This window comes from Kockiozyma suomiensis, assembly GCF_038497685.1.
Source record: "Kockiozyma suomiensis strain NRRL Y-17356 unplaced genomic scaffold V2V93scaffold_10, whole genome shotgun sequence".
NCBI lineage: Eukaryota > Fungi > Ascomycota > Lipomycetes > Lipomycetales > Lipomycetaceae > Kockiozyma > Kockiozyma suomiensis.
Window position 1 is genome coordinate 336,302 of NW_027117673.1, and position 18,652 is coordinate 354,953.

The 18,652-nt window shown below is 47.5% G+C and overlaps 10 protein-coding genes across 10 annotated transcripts; 4 read left to right on the forward strand and 6 right to left on the reverse strand.

Moving 5' to 3' along the window:
* Positions 1 to 19: 19 nt before the first annotated feature.
* Positions 20 to 1,298, reverse strand: V2V93DRAFT_372570 (ATP11 protein-domain-containing protein). The gene is made up of 2 exons (XM_066910770.1): positions 1,085 to 1,298; positions 20 to 1,024 (listed from the first exon to the last, which is right to left on the reverse strand). Exons 1-2 carry the CDS (start codon positions 1,246 to 1,248, stop codon positions 211 to 213), a joined length of 978 nt encoding a protein of 325 aa, XP_066764718.1. The 5' UTR covers positions 1,249 to 1,298; the 3' UTR covers positions 20 to 210.
* An 80-nt stretch (positions 1,299 to 1,378) lies between these two features.
* Positions 1,379 to 4,594, forward strand: V2V93DRAFT_372573 (uncharacterized protein). The gene is made up of 2 exons (XM_066910771.1): positions 1,379 to 2,144; positions 2,725 to 4,594. Exons 1-2 carry the CDS (start codon positions 1,700 to 1,702, stop codon positions 4,146 to 4,148), a joined length of 1,869 nt encoding a protein of 622 aa, XP_066764719.1. The 5' UTR covers positions 1,379 to 1,699; the 3' UTR covers positions 4,149 to 4,594.
* Positions 4,551 to 6,974, reverse strand: V2V93DRAFT_372574 (uncharacterized protein). Its single transcript, XM_066910772.1, has 2 exons — positions 6,625 to 6,974; positions 4,551 to 6,543 (listed from the first exon to the last, which is right to left on the reverse strand). The coding sequence occupies exons 1-2, from the start codon at positions 6,886 to 6,888 to the stop codon at positions 4,615 to 4,617; spliced, it is 2,193 nt and encodes a 730-aa protein (XP_066764720.1). The 5' UTR covers positions 6,889 to 6,974; the 3' UTR covers positions 4,551 to 4,614.
* A 67-nt stretch (positions 6,975 to 7,041) lies between these two features.
* V2V93DRAFT_372577 (Prephenate dehydratase) lies at positions 7,042 to 8,169 on the forward strand. The gene is made up of 3 exons (XM_066910773.1): positions 7,042 to 7,277; positions 7,340 to 7,415; positions 7,488 to 8,169. Exons 1-3 carry the CDS (start codon positions 7,221 to 7,223, stop codon positions 8,006 to 8,008), a joined length of 654 nt encoding a protein of 217 aa, XP_066764721.1. The 5' UTR covers positions 7,042 to 7,220; the 3' UTR covers positions 8,009 to 8,169.
* Positions 8,113 to 9,286, reverse strand: V2V93DRAFT_372578 (uncharacterized protein). The gene is made up of 6 exons (XM_066910774.1): positions 8,854 to 9,286; positions 8,762 to 8,789; positions 8,654 to 8,704; positions 8,528 to 8,592; positions 8,388 to 8,461; positions 8,113 to 8,326 (listed from the first exon to the last, which is right to left on the reverse strand). The coding sequence occupies exons 1-6, from the start codon at positions 8,947 to 8,949 to the stop codon at positions 8,302 to 8,304; spliced, it is 339 nt and encodes a 112-aa protein (XP_066764722.1). The 5' UTR covers positions 8,950 to 9,286; the 3' UTR covers positions 8,113 to 8,301.
* V2V93DRAFT_372582 (60S ribosomal protein uL23) lies at positions 9,287 to 10,331 on the reverse strand. Its single transcript, XM_066910775.1, has 3 exons — positions 10,271 to 10,331; positions 9,569 to 9,911; positions 9,287 to 9,496 (listed from the first exon to the last, which is right to left on the reverse strand). Exons 1-3 carry the CDS (start codon positions 10,281 to 10,283, stop codon positions 9,412 to 9,414), a joined length of 441 nt encoding a protein of 146 aa, XP_066764723.1. The 5' UTR covers positions 10,284 to 10,331; the 3' UTR covers positions 9,287 to 9,411.
* A 180-nt stretch (positions 10,332 to 10,511) lies between these two features.
* V2V93DRAFT_372587 (uncharacterized protein) lies at positions 10,512 to 11,451 on the forward strand. Its single transcript, XM_066910776.1, has 3 exons — positions 10,512 to 10,822; positions 10,872 to 10,926; positions 10,996 to 11,451. Exons 1-3 carry the CDS (start codon positions 10,542 to 10,544, stop codon positions 11,359 to 11,361), a joined length of 702 nt encoding a protein of 233 aa, XP_066764724.1. The 5' UTR covers positions 10,512 to 10,541; the 3' UTR covers positions 11,362 to 11,451.
* On the reverse strand, positions 11,423 to 12,689 carry V2V93DRAFT_372588 (uncharacterized protein). The gene has a single exon (XM_066910777.1). The coding sequence runs from the start codon at positions 12,571 to 12,573 to the stop codon at positions 11,575 to 11,577; it is 999 nt and encodes a 332-aa protein (XP_066764725.1). The 5' UTR covers positions 12,574 to 12,689; the 3' UTR covers positions 11,423 to 11,574.
* A 30-nt stretch (positions 12,690 to 12,719) lies between these two features.
* V2V93DRAFT_372589 (P-loop containing nucleoside triphosphate hydrolase protein) lies at positions 12,720 to 14,111 on the forward strand. The gene has a single exon (XM_066910778.1). It carries the CDS (start codon positions 12,786 to 12,788, stop codon positions 13,677 to 13,679), a length of 894 nt encoding a protein of 297 aa, XP_066764726.1. The 5' UTR covers positions 12,720 to 12,785; the 3' UTR covers positions 13,680 to 14,111.
* V2V93DRAFT_372593 (aconitase family-domain-containing protein) lies at positions 13,940 to 17,035 on the reverse strand. The gene is made up of 4 exons (XM_066910779.1): positions 16,950 to 17,035; positions 16,850 to 16,882; positions 16,736 to 16,792; positions 13,940 to 16,651 (listed from the first exon to the last, which is right to left on the reverse strand). The coding sequence occupies exons 1-4, from the start codon at positions 16,992 to 16,994 to the stop codon at positions 14,426 to 14,428; spliced, it is 2,361 nt and encodes a 786-aa protein (XP_066764727.1). The 5' UTR covers positions 16,995 to 17,035; the 3' UTR covers positions 13,940 to 14,425.
* Positions 17,036 to 18,652: the final 1,617 nt, after the last annotated feature.

Consider the following 18,652-nt stretch of genomic DNA (forward strand, 5'->3'; position numbering starts at 1 on the left):
CCAGCCGCGCTGAGTAGATCGCAGAAAAATGTTTTACAAGGAGAAGTATGGGTTAGGTCTAACTGATTGGGCAGCCATATTCCTTTATCAGTTTCAGCAAGCGTTCTATGGAATAGAGCTATATGGTTTTTAATTCTATAATAAATAATATGAACTCCTCTGAATAGTATGTACAAGAAGTGATGAAAAAAAGTCGTCAAAGAACTGGAGTTAATCTGCCATTTGGGTTTCTTTGATGAGATCGGCAATTTCAAATCCCTCGCCTTTCTTGAACAGCTCAAGAAGTAGGCGGCGACGAAGAGCCTTCTCACGCGCATACGGCTCAGTCTCCGCACGAGGATCACAATTATAAAATTTTTGTAGAGATATGACAAGAAATTGGGCGTCCGCAGCCGAGATATTCATGTCGCGCTCGACCGTGCCGTTTAGGAACACGAGACCATGCGACTCCGCTAATTCGGCATGAAATATGAGGGTAGTGTGAGGACGCGCAAACTCAGTGTGCAGCTTATATTCGAGCAAAGAAGTGAGTAAACAGTGAGCGGTGTTGGCTTCAGGAAAGGTCCATTGAACAAACTGGATTTCTGAGGCGCCGTCGGGATTTGACACGGCCTCGAGCGCGTCGGTTGCATCACGAGGAAGCGGGAGGATGAACATTGGATACTGTCTGGCCGTGGCTTTTATACGTTGAAAGGCATCAGCCGGGAGAACTGCGCAGAGAGCGCTGGGATCGTTGGCAAAGCGGGCACGCCATATAAGTTCAATCTCGTTCGCTGCAGTATGCTGGGAGAGCTTGTCGACGTCGACAAAGGACGAAAGCGTTTTAATTGGCTTTGTTTTGGGTATCTTAGGAATTTGAGAAGCGCCAGCTGGTGGAGAGGAAGGTGACGCGGTGAAAGAGTCTGAAGAAGAGGCAGAAGATGGAGAAGTGGCTGTAATGGGGGGTACTCTCTCGCATTCCCGAACCTTGATAATATCCTCCCTGAAGTGCTCACGCAGTTCGTCAACAGAAGAAACACCTTTTCTACACAATAGCTAGTTAGTGGTTGAGCCGATGATTATGACGAGCGAAGGAGAAAGGTACTCTTTCATGACGCGGTCGAGTTTGTGTTTGTAGCGAGCAATAATCTCTTCCTTCGATAGAGGAGGCATGGAGGACTGATATCGCGCCAGGCAATTGCCTCGCCTGGCAGACATGAGCAGCCGTGCGTACGGCCTCACGAGAAACAGAGATCGAGCGACAACCATTCTTCAAGTTTTCTGGTGGAAGGTTGAGCGAAAGTGTAGATTCCTGTTCCTTCGCAGGTCGAAGAGCTGCAGCTGGGAGTGCGCCTGAAGGCTGACTCAGCTAACCCTACAATAAACCCTACACTAAGAATAAGATTAGAGGAGAGATTTCTGGCATGGCATTAGTCGTTAATAACGGCGGGCAGGTTATTATTCCTGAGAAGGGAGGACAAACGCGGAGAGTAACATCTAAAGACTGGCTATTTGCTGCAGCCCGTAGAAACGCAAGCATTCGCATCAAAGGAGATTGACTCCCGCAAACAGCTTTCGTATTACATAAGTAATCACTCAGCAGACGGTGGATCTAGCGGCACTCCACCGGGGTCGGCGTCATCGCGGCCTCTGCCCTTCTTCAGCCTGCCCAAAAAGCATCCTTTCCTTCCCTCCTCCCCTCCTCTGACATCTCCACACAATGCCTCTTGCGCAGCAGTCCGCCGCTGGCAGCGCAAATCCTCGCATTGCTCCACGGCCGGCGCTGCGCCCGATCTTGCCCAAGCCCCCGACCCTCGCTCCTAAGCCGGCTGCTCCTGCACCTGCTCAGACTCCGGCACCAATCTCACCCCTCAGCGCCCGCGTCCTCGGCTCCGTAGCTTCCTCCATCTTCTCTGGCTCATCAACAATTACCTTGCCTCCTCGTCCATCGGCTTCCCGCGCAAAGGCAAAGAAACGCGCTTCGCCGGACAGAGTCGTGCCCTCTCCTTCCGCTGCGGCCGGCTCTGTGTCCTCCTCTACAGACCCTTCCTCGGTCGCGGCCGCTGCTCTCTCTGCCGGCATCTCGGGCTCTTCTTCGAACGTCTCGCCAGACAGATCCGCCGAGGCCGCTGCCGCTGCATTGAAAAAGCGTCGACGCGCAAAACGTGAGTGTTTACTTATCCGCTACTCACTTCTAGCACGCATTCTTCTTCTTTTACCTCCGCTGCTTCTGTTCATTGCTCGGCGCCTGTTTACTGTTTTTTACAATTGCTTCAATTTTTTGTCTATCTGGTCTCGCTGCTATGTCTACGCTGCTCGCTCGCGCTATATATTGCGTATGCCTTTATCAGTAGGCCTTTTTTTTCCTTTTTTCTGCTCCATCACTCCGCCGTGTGCACCTGCCTCAGCATAGCCCTTCATCCCTCAAAGCTCTTTCAGCACGGTTGCTTCATTTTTTTCGACTACTGTCATTGTGTCGTCGCCCTGACTTTGCATTTGCTCTCGTGCATACCTTCCACCTGGGCAGCGACTCGGCGCCTGGTCTTGCAGTCATCCGCTCAACCGCTCCACGTCGTCCACCGTCTGTCTTTGTTCCGTTCCGCTACGCCCTCTACCTTTCTTCATTATTCTCCTCAATCTTAACCAATTTCTGTTCTATTATTCCTACAGATCACTATCAGCTGGCCGAAGAAGAAGATTTGCTTGCTGGTTATAGGGTTTTTGCGCTAACCACTTTTGTCTCAGTTCCTGTCACGGCAAACTCAGCCCCAGCTGTATCCTCACCAGCCACTAGCTCAGCCTCACTCTCCCCACGCCTCACGCGCGTCGGGGTCGAGCAACAGTCGTCCTCAGGCGTAAGTACGCCGTCGTCGTTCGAAGTCGGCGACATCCTCTCGCCCGATGTCTTCTCCTTACCCGCGGCTACGCCGTCGGGTCTTTGGTGGAGTGACCAGACTACGCCCTTGACCAACGCCTCCGCCATCGCAGCTGCGGCCGCCTCCCGCCGCCGTCTCGAACGCGCGAGCTCAACAACTTCCTCAATTACATCGTCCACCTCGACAACTTACTTTTCTGATTCGACAATTTCAACCGGAGTATCTAGTATTCTCATCGACGATGACTCATCGAAGCGCGCTGAGTCTGAAATCTCGGAAATGATCCATCGGCTCATTACCGGCGACGGTAACCCCTACGAGCAAAAAAGCATGGAGGTCCGAAGAAGTAGTCTTGCCAGCTTGGATGACGAAGAAGATGACATGCTTTTTGCTACAGAAATCGATACCTCTTCTGTGCGACAGCTTCGTGGTGGGAATAGCGAAGACGCTCGGAACGCGCGCCGTAATTTACTCAACAGTTCTATCCTTAAACCAAACCTCGGCGCGTCGATGTCTGCTTCGATGTCTGCCTCGACCAGTTCAAATGATTCTTCTAATGACAGTAATAACAACAACAATAATACTAACGGCAGCAATATCAACGTCAACATCAACAATACCTCACAAGATCCTGTCCACTCCATTTTTGGCATCCCGTCGCCGACCGCATCCACTGCCTCATCGACTCATTCCAACATTTCATCTCCGACTTCTACTTCCATTCAATACTCTGCGTCATATGCAGCCACTACTACAGCTGCAGTTGCGACACCGATACTATCTCCCCGCCCTCATACATTCAACCGCAGCTCTTCGGAACCAGCTTCAATCACTATTCCGGCTGAGAAGAACTCCTATGAAGAAGATGCTGAAGCCGAATTTATTCGAAATAGAGAATTACTCGTCCGCAAAGGTGTTCACACAGTCACGCACAACAAGCTACCTCATAGCACTAAAAAAGCCTTTCATTCGTATAGCCATAGCACTATCGAGCCTCACGACTCGGGCATCATTATATCATCTGGCCTCGCTTCTGGTAACTCGTCAGCGAGTGCTACACCTGGTGCCCGCATTTTTGGTGATGATGATGATGATGAAATGATTTCAAGTACAACATCCCACGATGAGATCAGAAGTATGGATATTGATATTGATGCGGACATTGATATCAATGGTAATTCTGATGCCCTATTTGGAGGACTTGATAGTTTCGGTATAAATTTGGATGACGAAGATCCATTCACGTTTTTAGATGATGGTGGTAATGAAGTTGTTGAGAGCGTAGGTTGGTAACGTCATATTACTTGCTCGAATATTTGGTTATATGAATTTAGTAGTTGGTTTGTTTCCTTGGAAACCTCTTTTATATAAATTTTTTTTTAAATATTGGTATGGGTCAATTTGTTTTTAACTTTGTGTTATGTTTCATCGGGGCGGGGGGGGCTTTTATTAGGAAAGAGTTATACTTGTTATTTGTTAGCTTTTGTGTTAGCTTTTGCTTTCGTGTTTTGGTTTGATTTGATTTATGTCTTGAGTCTTTGGTTTTTTATCTTTTTATCTTTTTGCTGTCTACAAGACTGATTTGATTAGGGAAAGGAAGATGAAAGAAGATTGCTGACTAGTGGTTTCATCAAATGTTGCTAGTTGGCATATTCAGCTATGTCGAAGTACATGTGCGTCCATTTAATATATCAATTTGGTTTATATTACGAATGTTATAATCTATCATACTTATTTACATTTATATCATTACAAAAGCCTATTCCCAGATTGATATAGAAGTTGATGGCTGATACGTCGGATATTTTGACAATTTCCTTGTCCTTCGTGAAACTAATTTACTCAAGTAAATCTGTTGCCGTGAAAACAGAGTACGCATTCTCTTGCGGAATAGCTTCCGCTCAAGTGGTAATTCTCCTCCGCGGATTAGCGCATTGATATCGCTATCTGGCAGTTTTGAAAGTGCAGCCCAGAAACTATTATATGAGCTGCGTAAGTGCTGGAGATCCTGAAGGGTTGTTGTGGCTCGAACAAATTTTGTCAGTAGCACGGTTAGAGTTACCAGCGATGGTCTCATGTTATGTTGCGCGGTCGAAGCCAAGAGATCAAGTGCTTTGTTCACAGCGACATGAGAATTTCTAGCCTTTGTTCTATCTCCAGTGCCCATTATCTCAGCAATCTTCGTATTCTCGAAAACCTCGTGCACGTCTAGTAAATCTGTCAATTCTAGCTCTCGCAGGGGATACATTCCAAATATAGAGATATAGGAGATTACCAACTCCTCGACTGACGACGTGAGAGATATCGAATGCAGATAGTCAGTTAACAAGCTATCGGTGATAGGGACTTTATCTTTCCTAAAGAGATCCAGCATTTCTGTAGAGTTTAATGATGATTCGCCAGTTTTTGCTTGCCTAGCAGCATTTTGGTACTTGAGCGCATTAAAAAAGCTGTAGTATACTTTAGCGTCGTGGCCCTTGATAGCACTATCTCCGGGTTTTTCGGGATCTCTGCTTTTATAGAACACCTCAAATTCCTGAAATGCTCTGTCAAGTTTGCCTCGTCTTACAAGGGCAGAAATAAATCTGTGTCTGGTGGAACTCGGAAGATCTCCAGATTTGGACCGCATCATCATTTGGGAAATTTTATCCAAAAGAAAGTCGGCGTTGATAGATTTAAATCTAGTCGCTTGTAAAAGCTCAGGATACACATCAGGATTGAAATGTTCGCCAGTATCTTTGCCGAAGCGAAGCATCGCACTTTGAAAAATATCGACGCACATTGTCGCAAGCGGTTGAGATACACGACTAGACGTCATCAAAGCTTTTATGTATTTTGTTGCGTATGCTGTACTTAACGGCTGTGACAATCGTAGCATCTCAAGTAGATACTCAGGATACATAGATTGCGTAATGTACTTGTCAATAGTAGCCAAGGTTTCTGTTCGATATCTGAACCGTGTCTGCCTCGGTAGAACGGTATATGACAAGAAATTCAAAAAAAGATGCGACTCCGACGGGATCAGACTAACACGATCGGCGATAGCCATGACAGCAATATGTGCACAGTCGGGTAGGCAATACTCAGACTGATCAAGCACGTCATCGTTAGAGGACATCTGAAAAGTTTTGAGCTCACCCTCTTTCCTATTTGTTATTCTCGAAGGTTTCTCAGTCCATTCAAATCGATTTTTTTGACTCCTATTCGCTCGCCGATTGGATAGTTGTGACTTAATCTTGGCAGATTCTTCATATCCAGATTCTGAGATAACACGAGCTATGAACTCGATAAGGTGTGCAGTCATTCGCCTCTTTCGTAACTCATTCGCAAACGGCTGTAGTATGGAGAGTTGAAACGCTTTGCCCATTGTAGGGTGTAAAGCTCTGATACATTCCCAAAAAATCCAAAGCTCATTTGCACCATGTTTATCAGCGACCTGCAGTAGTAATGTGGTTGCCAATGATTTATCGATTGGTGAGAATTCCTGCAAGTTGTTCTTTGCTGTCTCATTCTGCTCTAAAACCTGCTCAAGTGCTTCTCTGAATCTGCTACCGAAAATGCTGTATGCCCAAATCTCGATGGCATCCCGAATTGAGTCGGCATCCTGGTCTTTATTTGAAATCAAGCCCAAAACTTCTTCCCATTTCTCTCGGCAAATAAACTGGGGTACAAGACATACCGACGCAATCTAAGAAAGAATAGACTCGTCAGTCCTATATATTCACGGCTTCATAGTACAAGTCGGTTGTTTTTGAGGTATACAACTCACTTCCGTTTGCTTATCACTTCCATAATAAGATGTATCGGCCTTCGCTGTCAAGTTTGTTGATCCGGATTGATCTGTCAAGTCCATATTTATAGTTTGCTGATGGTCTGTTGCTGTAGAAATCTGACTCTGTTGCTGTACTATTCTTTTAGTGAGCGGAAATGCAGTATTTCGTAGTATCCTGGAGACAGATTGTCGCAAATAGATAGCGTCATAGCGGCGCTGAAAAATTCTAGACGCTCCAGCCTGATTAATAGAAATTCGCATGATTTTAAGGCTACAACATCTTTGCGAACCTAGGATTCATGTCCGTAGGCAAGCTATTAGTTGTTGTTGAGAAAGATTGAGCAAGCAGTGGAAGGTGGTCAGTCAACCCCTGAAAATCGGGATTTTATTTTTATTTCATTCTATTTTTTTTATGGAAAAAGGGACTAAAAATCTTCTCCAATTCTCCCGAGCTTCAATTTATTCTACTGATTCTACTCAAACCTAAAACGTACCTATATATTGTGTTAATATTCATTATATATCGACCCGGTGGCAGAACATCGCCAGCAAACTATCAATACTCATAGCTGACGAGTCACTACAACTACAGTATGGCAGGATCCAAAATTGTCGGATATCTGGGCCCGCCCGGCACCTATTCTCAGCAGGTATGCAGAAGTGATATATGAGATACTCTACGTAAATATACTTTTGCTAAGATGACAGCCAGGCCGTTACTCAACACTTCGGGCGTGAAGAAGCTCCTGTTAACAGATATTCGTTTATTCCGCTGCAGACTATTGCAGGTAGGCATGATTATTCAGTACTGACTGAACTATAAAGAGGATAAAATATACTAATTGAATATATTGCAAAAGATTGCTTCTCTGAGCTAAAAAAAGGGGAGCTCTCATATGCCGTAGTTCCGTTTGCAAACTCTACAAACGGAGCAGTGAAATTTACATACGACCTTCTACGCGAGGCAGACCCTCGGCCATCTGTTATAGGGAGGACAGACGTTCCGGTGGCGCATTATGTTCTTGCATCCGAAACTACTATTCGGAAAATCAAAGATCACGGCGAACAGATTGTCAGACGCGTTTATTCCCATCCTCAGGTGTGGACACAGTGCACAAAATATTTATTTGAGCATTTTGTAGACGCCGAAAAGATCGACCGAGACTCGACTGCTTTAGCAGCGCAGCAGGCCGCTACTGAAGATAATGCTATCGCGATTGCCTCGAGCGCAGCAGCTGATGTTATAGATGTCGAAGTGTATGAGACAAACGTGCAAGACGTCGAGGGCAACTACACTCGCTTTCTGGTCCTAGAACCATACGTAGATGGCCAGAAAAGGACCGAATTAGATCGTTGGGTTGCAGAGGAAATTGAAAAGTAGAGTGTCAGATGAACGCATTTTAGTTTGAAGAGAAGGCGTATATTTTACGGCATTTAGGCGTTTTTGATCAGGTCTGTTTTTTTGGGAGATGTCGTTTATAATATCTTGAATACTTTTCTTATAAATTGATTACGTTAATACGTTGCGCTACTTATCTTAGCTGCTGACCCCAGATTGAGGTAGATTTCAAACGTGAACTAGACAATTTGTAGTTTAGATAATCTGGCCAATAGCAGACATAAACTCCATATAACATTGAGAATGTATACTGCATAGTAACGGTCATAACCACTCTAGTGACCATACTTTTGGAATTCCCTGTATCAAGATAAAATTAACAACTGACATTTTCATCAAAGTCTAAGCAGGCGTTGCATACCATTCTCTGTTATCGAGCGGACATACTTGTCGCGTTTTGAGCCATCGCGAAATGCAGTGAAAATGAAAAACATGCTAAAAGTATAAGTTAATATATAGGAAAGAGCAGAAAGGGATCAGATCAATAAAGAGGAGCCATACATTGCAAATTCCCCATGCTACCATACACTGATCGCCGTTGCCTTGATTCGCCTGGCACTCAATACCTGCACCGAGTCAGAATCAGTACTGAATACTAATCAAAAGTCTGATCGTCTTATGTCTTACATGGCTCCATAAGATGATTACGACAAATGGCACAATTGTCAACAACAATGTCTATATAGGGTGATTAGCATAGGCTGTAGTAGACTATCAAGGTGCGATGAGACCTACCCCAAGCCCACAATGCGACAGCATTCCACTATAGCAACATACAAGTTAGCAACTAGACCCTCAAAAGCAGTAAAAACAGAGAATTAGAATACCTTTCTAACTTCAAATCGCTTTTTCTCTGGCTTCGCCTTGACGATGGGTGTATCTGTGGGTGGGACGGAATCGACTTCCATCGCTGAGTCAGTCATCTTCACGCCGTGCTTGAGGTGTCCCGATAGATCTTTAGTTCAAAGCAGTAGAATGCAGATAATCAGGTGCAACTGCCAAATATGTAGAGTATCGAAAGCTGAGCAATGGCAGAAAGAAAGGCAGATGTCGGGCGAAATGTGAGATCGACGAAGAGCCTACAGACACACCGCCGCACGAGAGCTGTTCGCTACGCAATAAACGTGACCAGACCAAAAATTGAATATTCAGAGCTTGAATAAATATCAGTCCAGCAGTCGTTTATATATTGTTTACTGAAAGATCGCTCAAGTATTAGTGAGTATTATTATATATAAAAGCATACAAACTACAAAAATATGGGTGAATGGGGGAAAAAAAATATGCCTCAATCGTTTATAAGCTTTCCACTAGATTACATAAATACAAGTTTTTTTACCACTCGAATCCCAATCAAGCCAATTTTTTCAGCCATGATTAACCACTTAGATGAAACCGACTCTGTTGGCAACGTCAAGAACGTCGCTCTCCGACGCCAATCTTATGTAGGCCTTCTTCTGGCCAGTAGGACTGTATAACATAAGTTAGCATGCAAAACTCACAGTTTGCAACTTAACAGACTAAGGTGTTAGATAAACTTACGTAATGAGAGTGGTGATCTTGGAAACATCGACGCTGTACAGGCTCTTGAAAGCGTCCTTGATATGTCTCTTGTTGGCCTTGATGTCAACAATGAAGACAATGGTGTTGGACTCCTCGAGCTTCTTCATGGTCGACTCATTGCTGTGGGGTCCGATGATAACCTTGTACTGGTCGAGACGCGGAGCATGAGCAATCGACTTGCGCTGGTACTTAGGTGTACGGGGGAGACGGAGGGTGACCGGTCGGTGGAAGGTAGTCGAGGTGCGGACCTTGGTGACCTTGTTTCCGTGCACGCCCTTAACGACGGCCTTCTTGGCGGCAACAGCCTTTGAGGTGGCAGATGCTAATAAGAAATTTGTTAGATATCATTCTACTCTTGGTATATGCTTCTGCAGATGGTAGATGAATTTGCGTATGAGTTCATATTCCTCTTTTCTTTGTCGTTCTTTCCCATCGTTCATGATGCCTTCAGACGCTGAAATAAAAAAAATGTATCGCTAATATAATAGTGTAATCGACATCTGACCGTCTTATCAAAGAGAGCAGTAACTGTAGACGAGCTACTTAAAAATCCGACTCTCGCCGCCATCGATCTCGAGAAAGCATGCAACCAACGAATTCAGAGCCAAATATGAACTCATACACAAATAGATCCACCCAATCTGAACATTCAAGTATCAAATTAGTCTAGTTAACACTTACATTTGGGTGCCATTACTGATTTGATGTTGACTTTGCTGGTGGTACAGTCGTGAACTTGCTCGCAAGCTTGACTTGACTCGGCGCAGCGTCGCGTTGCTCCCAACGATTTAAAGATGTGACTGCTAAAATTAGGGTCTAGCCCTAAGTAATATGCACAGCCATATGTGGCTGTGTTAGTCATTGGATTACGGTATACAGGTTAGGGCTCTATTGTGAGGCTGGCGAACGCGACGCGACTATACGCGTAATCAATAGTTCAGAATCAGGAAAGATGAGCCTGTCCACTCCGCATGGTAGCAGGCAGGCCGAAATATGGTCGGGCGAGATTGATGCCACAGTTTTTGAAGAAGAGTGCGGGGTACAAATTCAACTTTGGGGACATACGACAAAGAAGACGAAGGAGGCGTCAGCAGCGAAGAAACGAAAGACTGCAGTGCCGACAGCGGCAGTGCAACGAGAGAAACTATTTGGGGACAGCAGTCTGAGTGCGATAGCTTGCGTGAATGTATATCAAATTCCTATATGGATGGTTTCGGGACCGATTTTATCGGTGTAAGTTTGGTTGATCTGTGCTGTAGAGACGCTGCTAACATTGTTGAAGATATACAACTGATGCCAATTCCGAGGCATTTTTTAATCGGGTTTTTATGACTGCAGTATGCGTTGAAATTGGTATTGCTGATAATATTTGTCTGCTTATACTAATGCTCATTGTGTTATTTTAGACTATTTGTGAAGGAGGCGTACTTTCCCGTGCACTGATACTAAAGGCTGATCCTCCACTACCGTCAGTATCTGGACTGGTTCTCATAGGTCGTATAGTTAACGAACCGTCTCAGACCGCAAACGTGTTATCGTCGTCAGCATCTGGTAATGTTCTCGAATCTGCAGGTGAGGATCGAGTGCTGATTTCAGCCTTCATCCTGAACGCTGCTCACCGGTTATCTATAAGTGTGGATCAGACGACTATTCCTGCACGGCCGACTTTTTTGGCGCCTTCAGCAGAAGATATGAAGGACATATCTCTAACACAAAAGCGAAATGAAAAGCTAGAAAAACTATTAGAGCGCAGAGCGTCAACAAAAAAATAGCAGCATGTATGGATAATTAGTATATGGATATGGAGTTTTTGGCATTAATTAGGGATCCAAATTAAATAAAACTTTTTCAGTAAAATTAAAGCTATTGGTGGTAATATACAGTAAATCAAAAACTAAAGACGCCATAAAGAAACGAAAATCTAAACGAGATGGCGATGAACCAGCCAAGGAAGTGAGTAAAAAATCACCAGAGGTGAGATAAAATCAATCGACACCGATAAGCTCGCGACGCTGCTCATCAGTGAGCGGATCCAAGTCAGCGGCGTAGCTGACCTCAAGCATGTCTTCGATCTCCTCGCTGACTGTGCGTAGCTTGTCTCTGGTCTGCTCGATCGCCTCGGCGCCGGCGACGAGACGAGCTGGAGGGTTTTCGATTCCGGCGACACTCATGATGGCAATGACGATGTCCTTCACGAGCAAATCAGGCGAGAGGTCTTTGCAGGAGAGCAAGGCGCGAACGGTTGCGCTGACGGTGTTCTTGTAGTGATCCATCTGCTTGGTGAAGGCTACAGGAGTGGCAAGCGCTGCTTCAAGCGGGGGCTCGACGACAGTGACTTTGACATTAAAAGGAGCGATCTCGAAAGCAAGGGCCTCCGTGTAGCCTTCGAGGGCATGCACTGCAGCAGAGACAAGGCCAAGGGAAGGCGTGCCCATTTGGCCGACGATGCCAGTGACTGCAAGTATATGACCTGATTTCTGGCGCCGGAGGACGGGAAGGACTGTTGTGATGATATTGACCGGTCCGTAGAATGAGGACTCGAATTGGTCGCGCAAATGCCATTCGGAAGCCTCCTCGAGAGCGGAGACCACGGTTTTCACGGGACACACGACGACGACGTCGAGGCGGCTCCATTTGATGAGGATCTCGGCAAGCGCGGACTGGCAGAGCGGTCTGTTGCGTGGATCGAGCTCGCAAACGAGGACGCGTGCGTCTGAGTACGTAGGGACGAAGGCGGCGGTGACTTGCTGGATAGCGTCTGGCTTGCAGCCCAGAGCGACAAGATGACCCTTTGCGAGGACGTCGTGAGCGAGCTCGCGGCCGAGGGCCGAGGCGGCGTCGGAGATGAGCCAGATCTGGGGATGGAGCAGGTGTGCCTTTGCGGACGGAACCTGGGCACGCGACGACTCGGGCTCCATCGCGAAGCTATGGAGACCTGGGATACTAGCGAGGCCTGGGTACCCTAATGACTTGCGCGACGCCATAACGGTGCTTGCACACTTCTTGCCAACGCGTCTCGGGAGCGTCTCGGTTCTATCTCGAGCTCGGGTTCCACATCGGCCTTCCGGCGGAGGTCCCGCTGAGGTCCCGCTTGGGTATCAGCACAAGGGTATTGTGTATAATGTCAAAGCTCAGCAAAGTATTCGCAATAAGTTGCTCTCTTCTTCTTCTTCCTAGCTTTCTTCATATAAACCCAATGTCCGTAACCGACGCCGTCATTCCCGCAATCACGGTAGACCACCTCACGTACGCCTTCCCTGGCGGTGTCGTGGGCCTCCATGACATCTCCTTCGACCTCGCGTCGCATTCTCGCACTCTGCTCGTCGGCGCGAACGGCGCCGGAAAGTCGACCCTACTCCGCATTCTCGCTGGCAAGACTCTCGCCAAGGCCGGCTCCGTTCGCGTTCAAGGCTGTGACCCCTTCCGCTCCGCTCTCGCCGGCGTCACCTACCTCGGCACTGAGTGGGCTTCCAACGCGACCGTCCGCCACGACATGGCTGTTCCCGTCCTGCTCTCGTCTGTTGGCGGAGACGCATACCCCGACCGCCGCGACGAGCTCGTCGAGATACTTGACGTCGATCTGGCCTGGCACATGCACGCCGTCTCTGATGGCGAGCGCCGCCGAGTGCAGCTCGTCATGGGTCTTTTGCGTCCGTGGTCCATCCTACTGCTCGATGAGGTCACTGTTGACCTCGATGTACTCGTCCGCTCACGTCTCCTCGCGTTTCTCGAGCGTGAGACCTCGTCGCGCGACTGCGCTGTTGTCTATGCCTCTCACATCTTTGATGGTCTCGCCGAGTGGCCTACAAACCTTATACATATCCACATGGGCCGTATTCTTGAATGTGGCAAGCCAGCAGATATTATCGCAAACACAAGTTTGCCAAAACGTGCTACTACGCTCACCTACAACAGCAACTCTGCCCTTTTGGAGCTGGCGCTCAAATGGCTATCCGAAGATCTCAAGGACAGAGGCCGCAGAGAAGACGTCAAACGCCTTCGCTGGGACGAAATCTCAAAGAACGACAAAGACGGAGGAATGAATTTGAGCGCCTTTGATGCGTACTTCAAGTTTTCGCGTGCTCGTTAATTGTTTTAAGTTGACTGTCCATCAACGAGACATACAGTTTTCTTAAGATGGAGTCAGCTTATTTGCTTTTTTTTGGTTTTTGTAATGATTTATTTTAGTGTTCATCTCGTTCTTATGCTTTGGAGTCACGGACGCATTTTGACCTTTCAACATGGATCAAAAGTTATCTTTCAACATTATTTTCGGCGTTATTTCTTTCCAGGATTCAACTTCATTTAAGAATTACATTTCAACCTTTTGGTCACAGATACAGTAGACAGCTTCTTTTCAACATCAAATCGCTTCTATATTCAACACTTAGTCTACAAGCGCTGCCGTCAGCCATGCATACACATCTTTGTTTTCATATTGCTGCGTTTTAACTAAACTGAAATTTAATAAAAAAAGATGGTGTTCTACATCGACACACCATGAAAATGTTCTACCACCTTCAATCGTATATTTCAATAACTCATATTTTAGTTCAGACAAAATAAAAAAACAAAAGCTTCACAGAATTACATGTGAACCAAAATGAATAATGCATATCGCGTTCACCTCCGTCACGCACGTATAACAATACGACAAAAAAAGTATACATCGGAGGCATCTCCAACTCACGCTTCCCAAGCTCATATTCCTGCTCTATTCCACATTACATATAACAAGATATATGTGACTGACCATTAACTAAGACATATACTAATTTTTTTAAAAGCATTAATTTTCTAGTTTTAAAATTTCATCAATCCCAATCAACGCCTTATTTACTTGGCGGCAGCAGCCATCTTGTTCAAAGCCGAGCCATACTTAAACCATTCAATCTGCTCCTGGTTGTAAGTCTGGGCCAACTCAGTCTCCCAGGTCTCACCATTCTTCGGGTGAACGACAAGCTTCAAGTTTTTACCAGGTGCAAGGGTTGTGACACCAATGATGTCAACCTTGTCGTCAGGATTGATACGGTCGTATGCGCTAGGGTCAGCGAATGTGAGGGGAAGCAAACCCTGCTTTTTCAAGTTGGTCTCGTGGATACGAGCGAACGATCGGGCAATGATGGCAAATCCACCAAGGTAACGGGGCTCAAGAGCCGCATGCTCGCGCGAAGAACCCTCACCGAAGTTTTCACCACCAACAACCACCCACTTCTGGTTGTGGTCTCTGTAGTATCCGGCAACGTCAGGAACTCCACCGTACTCACCAGTCATGAAATTCTTGATGGTGTTCGCCTTGTCGTTCTCAGCGTTAATAGCACCGATCATGTAGTTGTTGGAAATGTTCTGGAGATGTCCACGGTACTTCAACCACGGGCCGGCCTGAGAGATGTGATCGGTGGTGGTCTTACCCTTAGACTTGATCAGAATGGGAAGGTCAAAAGCATCCTTGCCATCCCAGGCAGAGAAAGGGCTCAGGAGCTGGAGACGGTCTGAGGTAGGCGCGACATCGACGACGACAGTGGAACGGTCCTCTGGAGGAGCCTGGTAAGTGTCATTACCGGGGTCGTAACCAAGAACAGGCAGACCAGCACCACTGGGTGCAGCAAGCTTAAACTCGTTACCATCCTTGTCCTTCAACGAGTCGGTAAGAGGATTGAATCCGAGATCACCAGAGATGGCGAAAGCAGTGACAATATCGGGCGAGGCAACAAAAGCATGGGTGGCGGGGTTGGAGTCGTTACGTCCAGTGAAGTTACGATTGTAAGAAGAGACGATAGTGTTCTTGTCGCCCTTCTTGATGTCGCGACGGTCCCACTGTCCAATACAAGGACCACAGGCGTTGGCGAGTAAAAGGCCGCCAAACTCCTCAAAGACCTTGAGCTGACCATCACGAGCGATAGTAGCACGAATCTGCTCAGACCCGGGAGTGACGGTAAAGAGAGCCTTGGCCTTGATACCGTGGTCAAGAGCGTCCTGAGCAATAGATGCCGACCGGGACATGTCCTCGTAAGAAGAGTTGGTGCAGGAGCCGATAAGGGCGACCTTGACCTCGAGAGGCCAGTCGTTCTTGATCGCAGTCTCCTTGAGCTGCGAGATGGGGGTGGCAAGATCGGGAGTGAAAGGACCATTGACATAGGGCTCAAGAGTGTTGAGGTCAATCTCTACCAGCTGATCGTACTCAGCACCCTCGTCAGCCTTCAAGAATGTACTGTACTTGTCAGCGAAGTCAGAGACGAAGCTGCGCTTGGTGGCATCTAGGTAATCCTTCATGCGAGCGTTGTAAGGGAAGGTTGAAGTAGTGGCGCCAATCTCGGCACCCATGTTGCAAATGGTGGCCATACCAGTGCAAGAGAGTGACTCGACACCCTCGCCGAAGTACTCGACGATGGCACCAGTACCACCCTTGACGGTAAGGATTCCAGCGACCTTGAGAATGATATCCTTAGGCGAGGTCCAGCCAGATATCGTACCGGTAAGCTTGACACCAATGATCTTGGGAGCTTTAAGTTCCCAGGGAAGACCGGCCATGACGTCAACGGCGTCGGCACCACCGACACCGATGGCGAGCATACCAAGACCGCCAGCGTTGGGGGTGTGAGAGTCGGTACCGATCATAAGCGCACCGGGGAAGGCATAGTTCTCGAGGACAATCTGGTGAATGATACCAGATCCGGGTCTCCAGAAGCCGATGTTGTACTTTGCACAAGCGGTAGCCAAGAAGTTGTAAACCTCCTTGTTGATATCAACGGCACGAGCAAGATCCTTCTCACCACCAATCTGAGCCTCAATCAAATGGTCACAGTGGACAGTAGTGGGAGTGGCGACGGCGGGCAAGCCGGCGGACATGAATTGCAAGATGGCCATCTGAGCGGTGGCATCCTGACAGGCGACACGGTCGGGACGGAGTTTGAGGTACGAGACACCACGCTCGATGTCCTGTCCGGCGGGGTCGTCAAGGTGACCGTAAAGAATTTTCTCGGCGAAGGTAAATGGTCGCTGAAGACGGCCGCGAACGATTTCGAGATTCTCGACGTTGTTCTTGTAGTTGATGTATGAGCCCTGCGAGAAGAGTTAGCCGGGTACAATTTCGGAAGCCTGCGTAGGCGAGGAGCGTGACAGGAAGGAAAAACAAAGGACAATTACCTTCTCCCAGTTGTTTTGGCTAACCTTCTCATCGACGAGGGTAGCAAGAGCCCGGGACTAAAATGGCTGTGTTAGACCGGAGAACAAGAGCGGAGGGCGGTCGGAAAAACATACCGAGGACTTATTAAGACGAGCAGCGGAGGCGCCCTGAGAAAAGGAGTGGGTTAGCGGGGTTGCGGAGAAGGCATGCAGCAGACCATGGTAGGGTACGTACGGACTTGAGAGCTGCGAGCGCGGGCAAGCGGGCGTTGAGCAGCATGATTGGAGAGGAGGAGGTCACAAACTGCAGAAGCGCGATGGTGGAGAAGAAGGCGCTGGATCGACGGGGAGATTTATTTGCGGTGAGCCGGCAGTGACGAGCGAGCCAGCGGAGGGCGCTAGTCCTGAATTGAGCAATAAACTTTAAATTTTGACCTGCAGACCAGAGATTAGGGTTCAGGTGTCGCATGGTTGCGAGAGATATGCGGGCAACCCCGAGGCAGGCCAATCAGGAGCGCCGCAGTTGCTTATACTGACCCGCGGCCTTCCGACCTCGCGCCGGCGGGCGAATCATCTCCAAAAGATTTCAAACTGGGCGGAGGAGCGCGTTCTGTCTGCCTGCGCCCGCAACGTTGATCGATTGATCAATATGATATGATTGATTGACTGATTGATTGATTGATTGACTGGAGAGAGGTTAATGAGGATTTGTGAGCGTGTGTGTACTCAGGAATATGCTGCTCTGCTGCTCTGCTGCTCGTTATGGGCCAGCAGCCTCTGCTTGTCCGCGAGAGGCGACGGATGCACGCCCCGCACGCTTCCGATGGCAACGCCTCATACTCTTCCCAGTCCTCGCCTCTCTCGCGATAGCTGGGCCCTGCCGTCGTCGGCAACGCACAAGCCGACAGTTTAGACTAGCCAGCAGACTGCAAACGTAACTGTAGCTTAGATCATCCCGTCAGGCAGACGTCGCAAAGTCTGGGGTATATCTGGTGCGGCTCTCCGCCTCCGCTCTTCTTCATCTTTTCTCCCACAGAAGCCCTATTCAGTCGCGTGCTCAGTCGTTGTGTGTTCAGTCGTTGTAATGTCAACCCCGTACTTCTTGCTTGGTCATACCCGTGATGATTCTGATTGAAGTGTGACGCCTGTATGACCCTGTACGACCATTGTCCTGCTCCCGAGATAACGCTTCTCTGGCTCTGCTCGGATCCTTTCTCTCGCCTCCAGGCATGATCTGGTTTCTCCCATCATCAGCTTCACCATTGCCTCATCCAAGTCGTTCTCTACATTCTCTTCATTCTTTATTCTTCCGCTCGTAGCCAGACACCATGCCTTCTGCTGTCTGCCTGTGCGACCAACTTCGACTTGCCATGATCTCTCCGTCTATTGTCGATTGTCAGTCGGATACAATCCTTTTCTGCATACAAACTCACTACTTCTTGCCACCACAGTTACCTTTGTGCGCTTTCTCGCTTGCTATTGTCCTGCTCTTTACCACTTTGTCTTCTCTCTTGATGCATTCTTCCTATTCTAGAAGCACTCCTAAACTTTTTTATGCACAAAATCTTGACTCTTGCCTCAAGCTGTACGTTTCAGAGAATTTTAGTGCATCGCGTGCTGCACATCCATCAAATCCCTGCTCTCTCCTCTCTTTCCTCAATATCTTTTCTTTTTTGCAGCACGCACTGATCTCATCGATCGCCGCACCGCTATCTCATTGGCTTACTTTCGTCTAAAGTTTATCATTCTTTTAAAGCATTTTGTGGTCATTTTTACCTTGTGCTACGCCAAAAATCTGTACTATATCCTCATTGAGTATTCCAAATTTTTATCTGGATCACTAGATTTCCTAAAAGTTCTCTATTTATGTACCTCAAGCTCTGCAATTCCACTACATTATCATTGATTGCACTTTGATGTCGACCTTCAAATCACTCC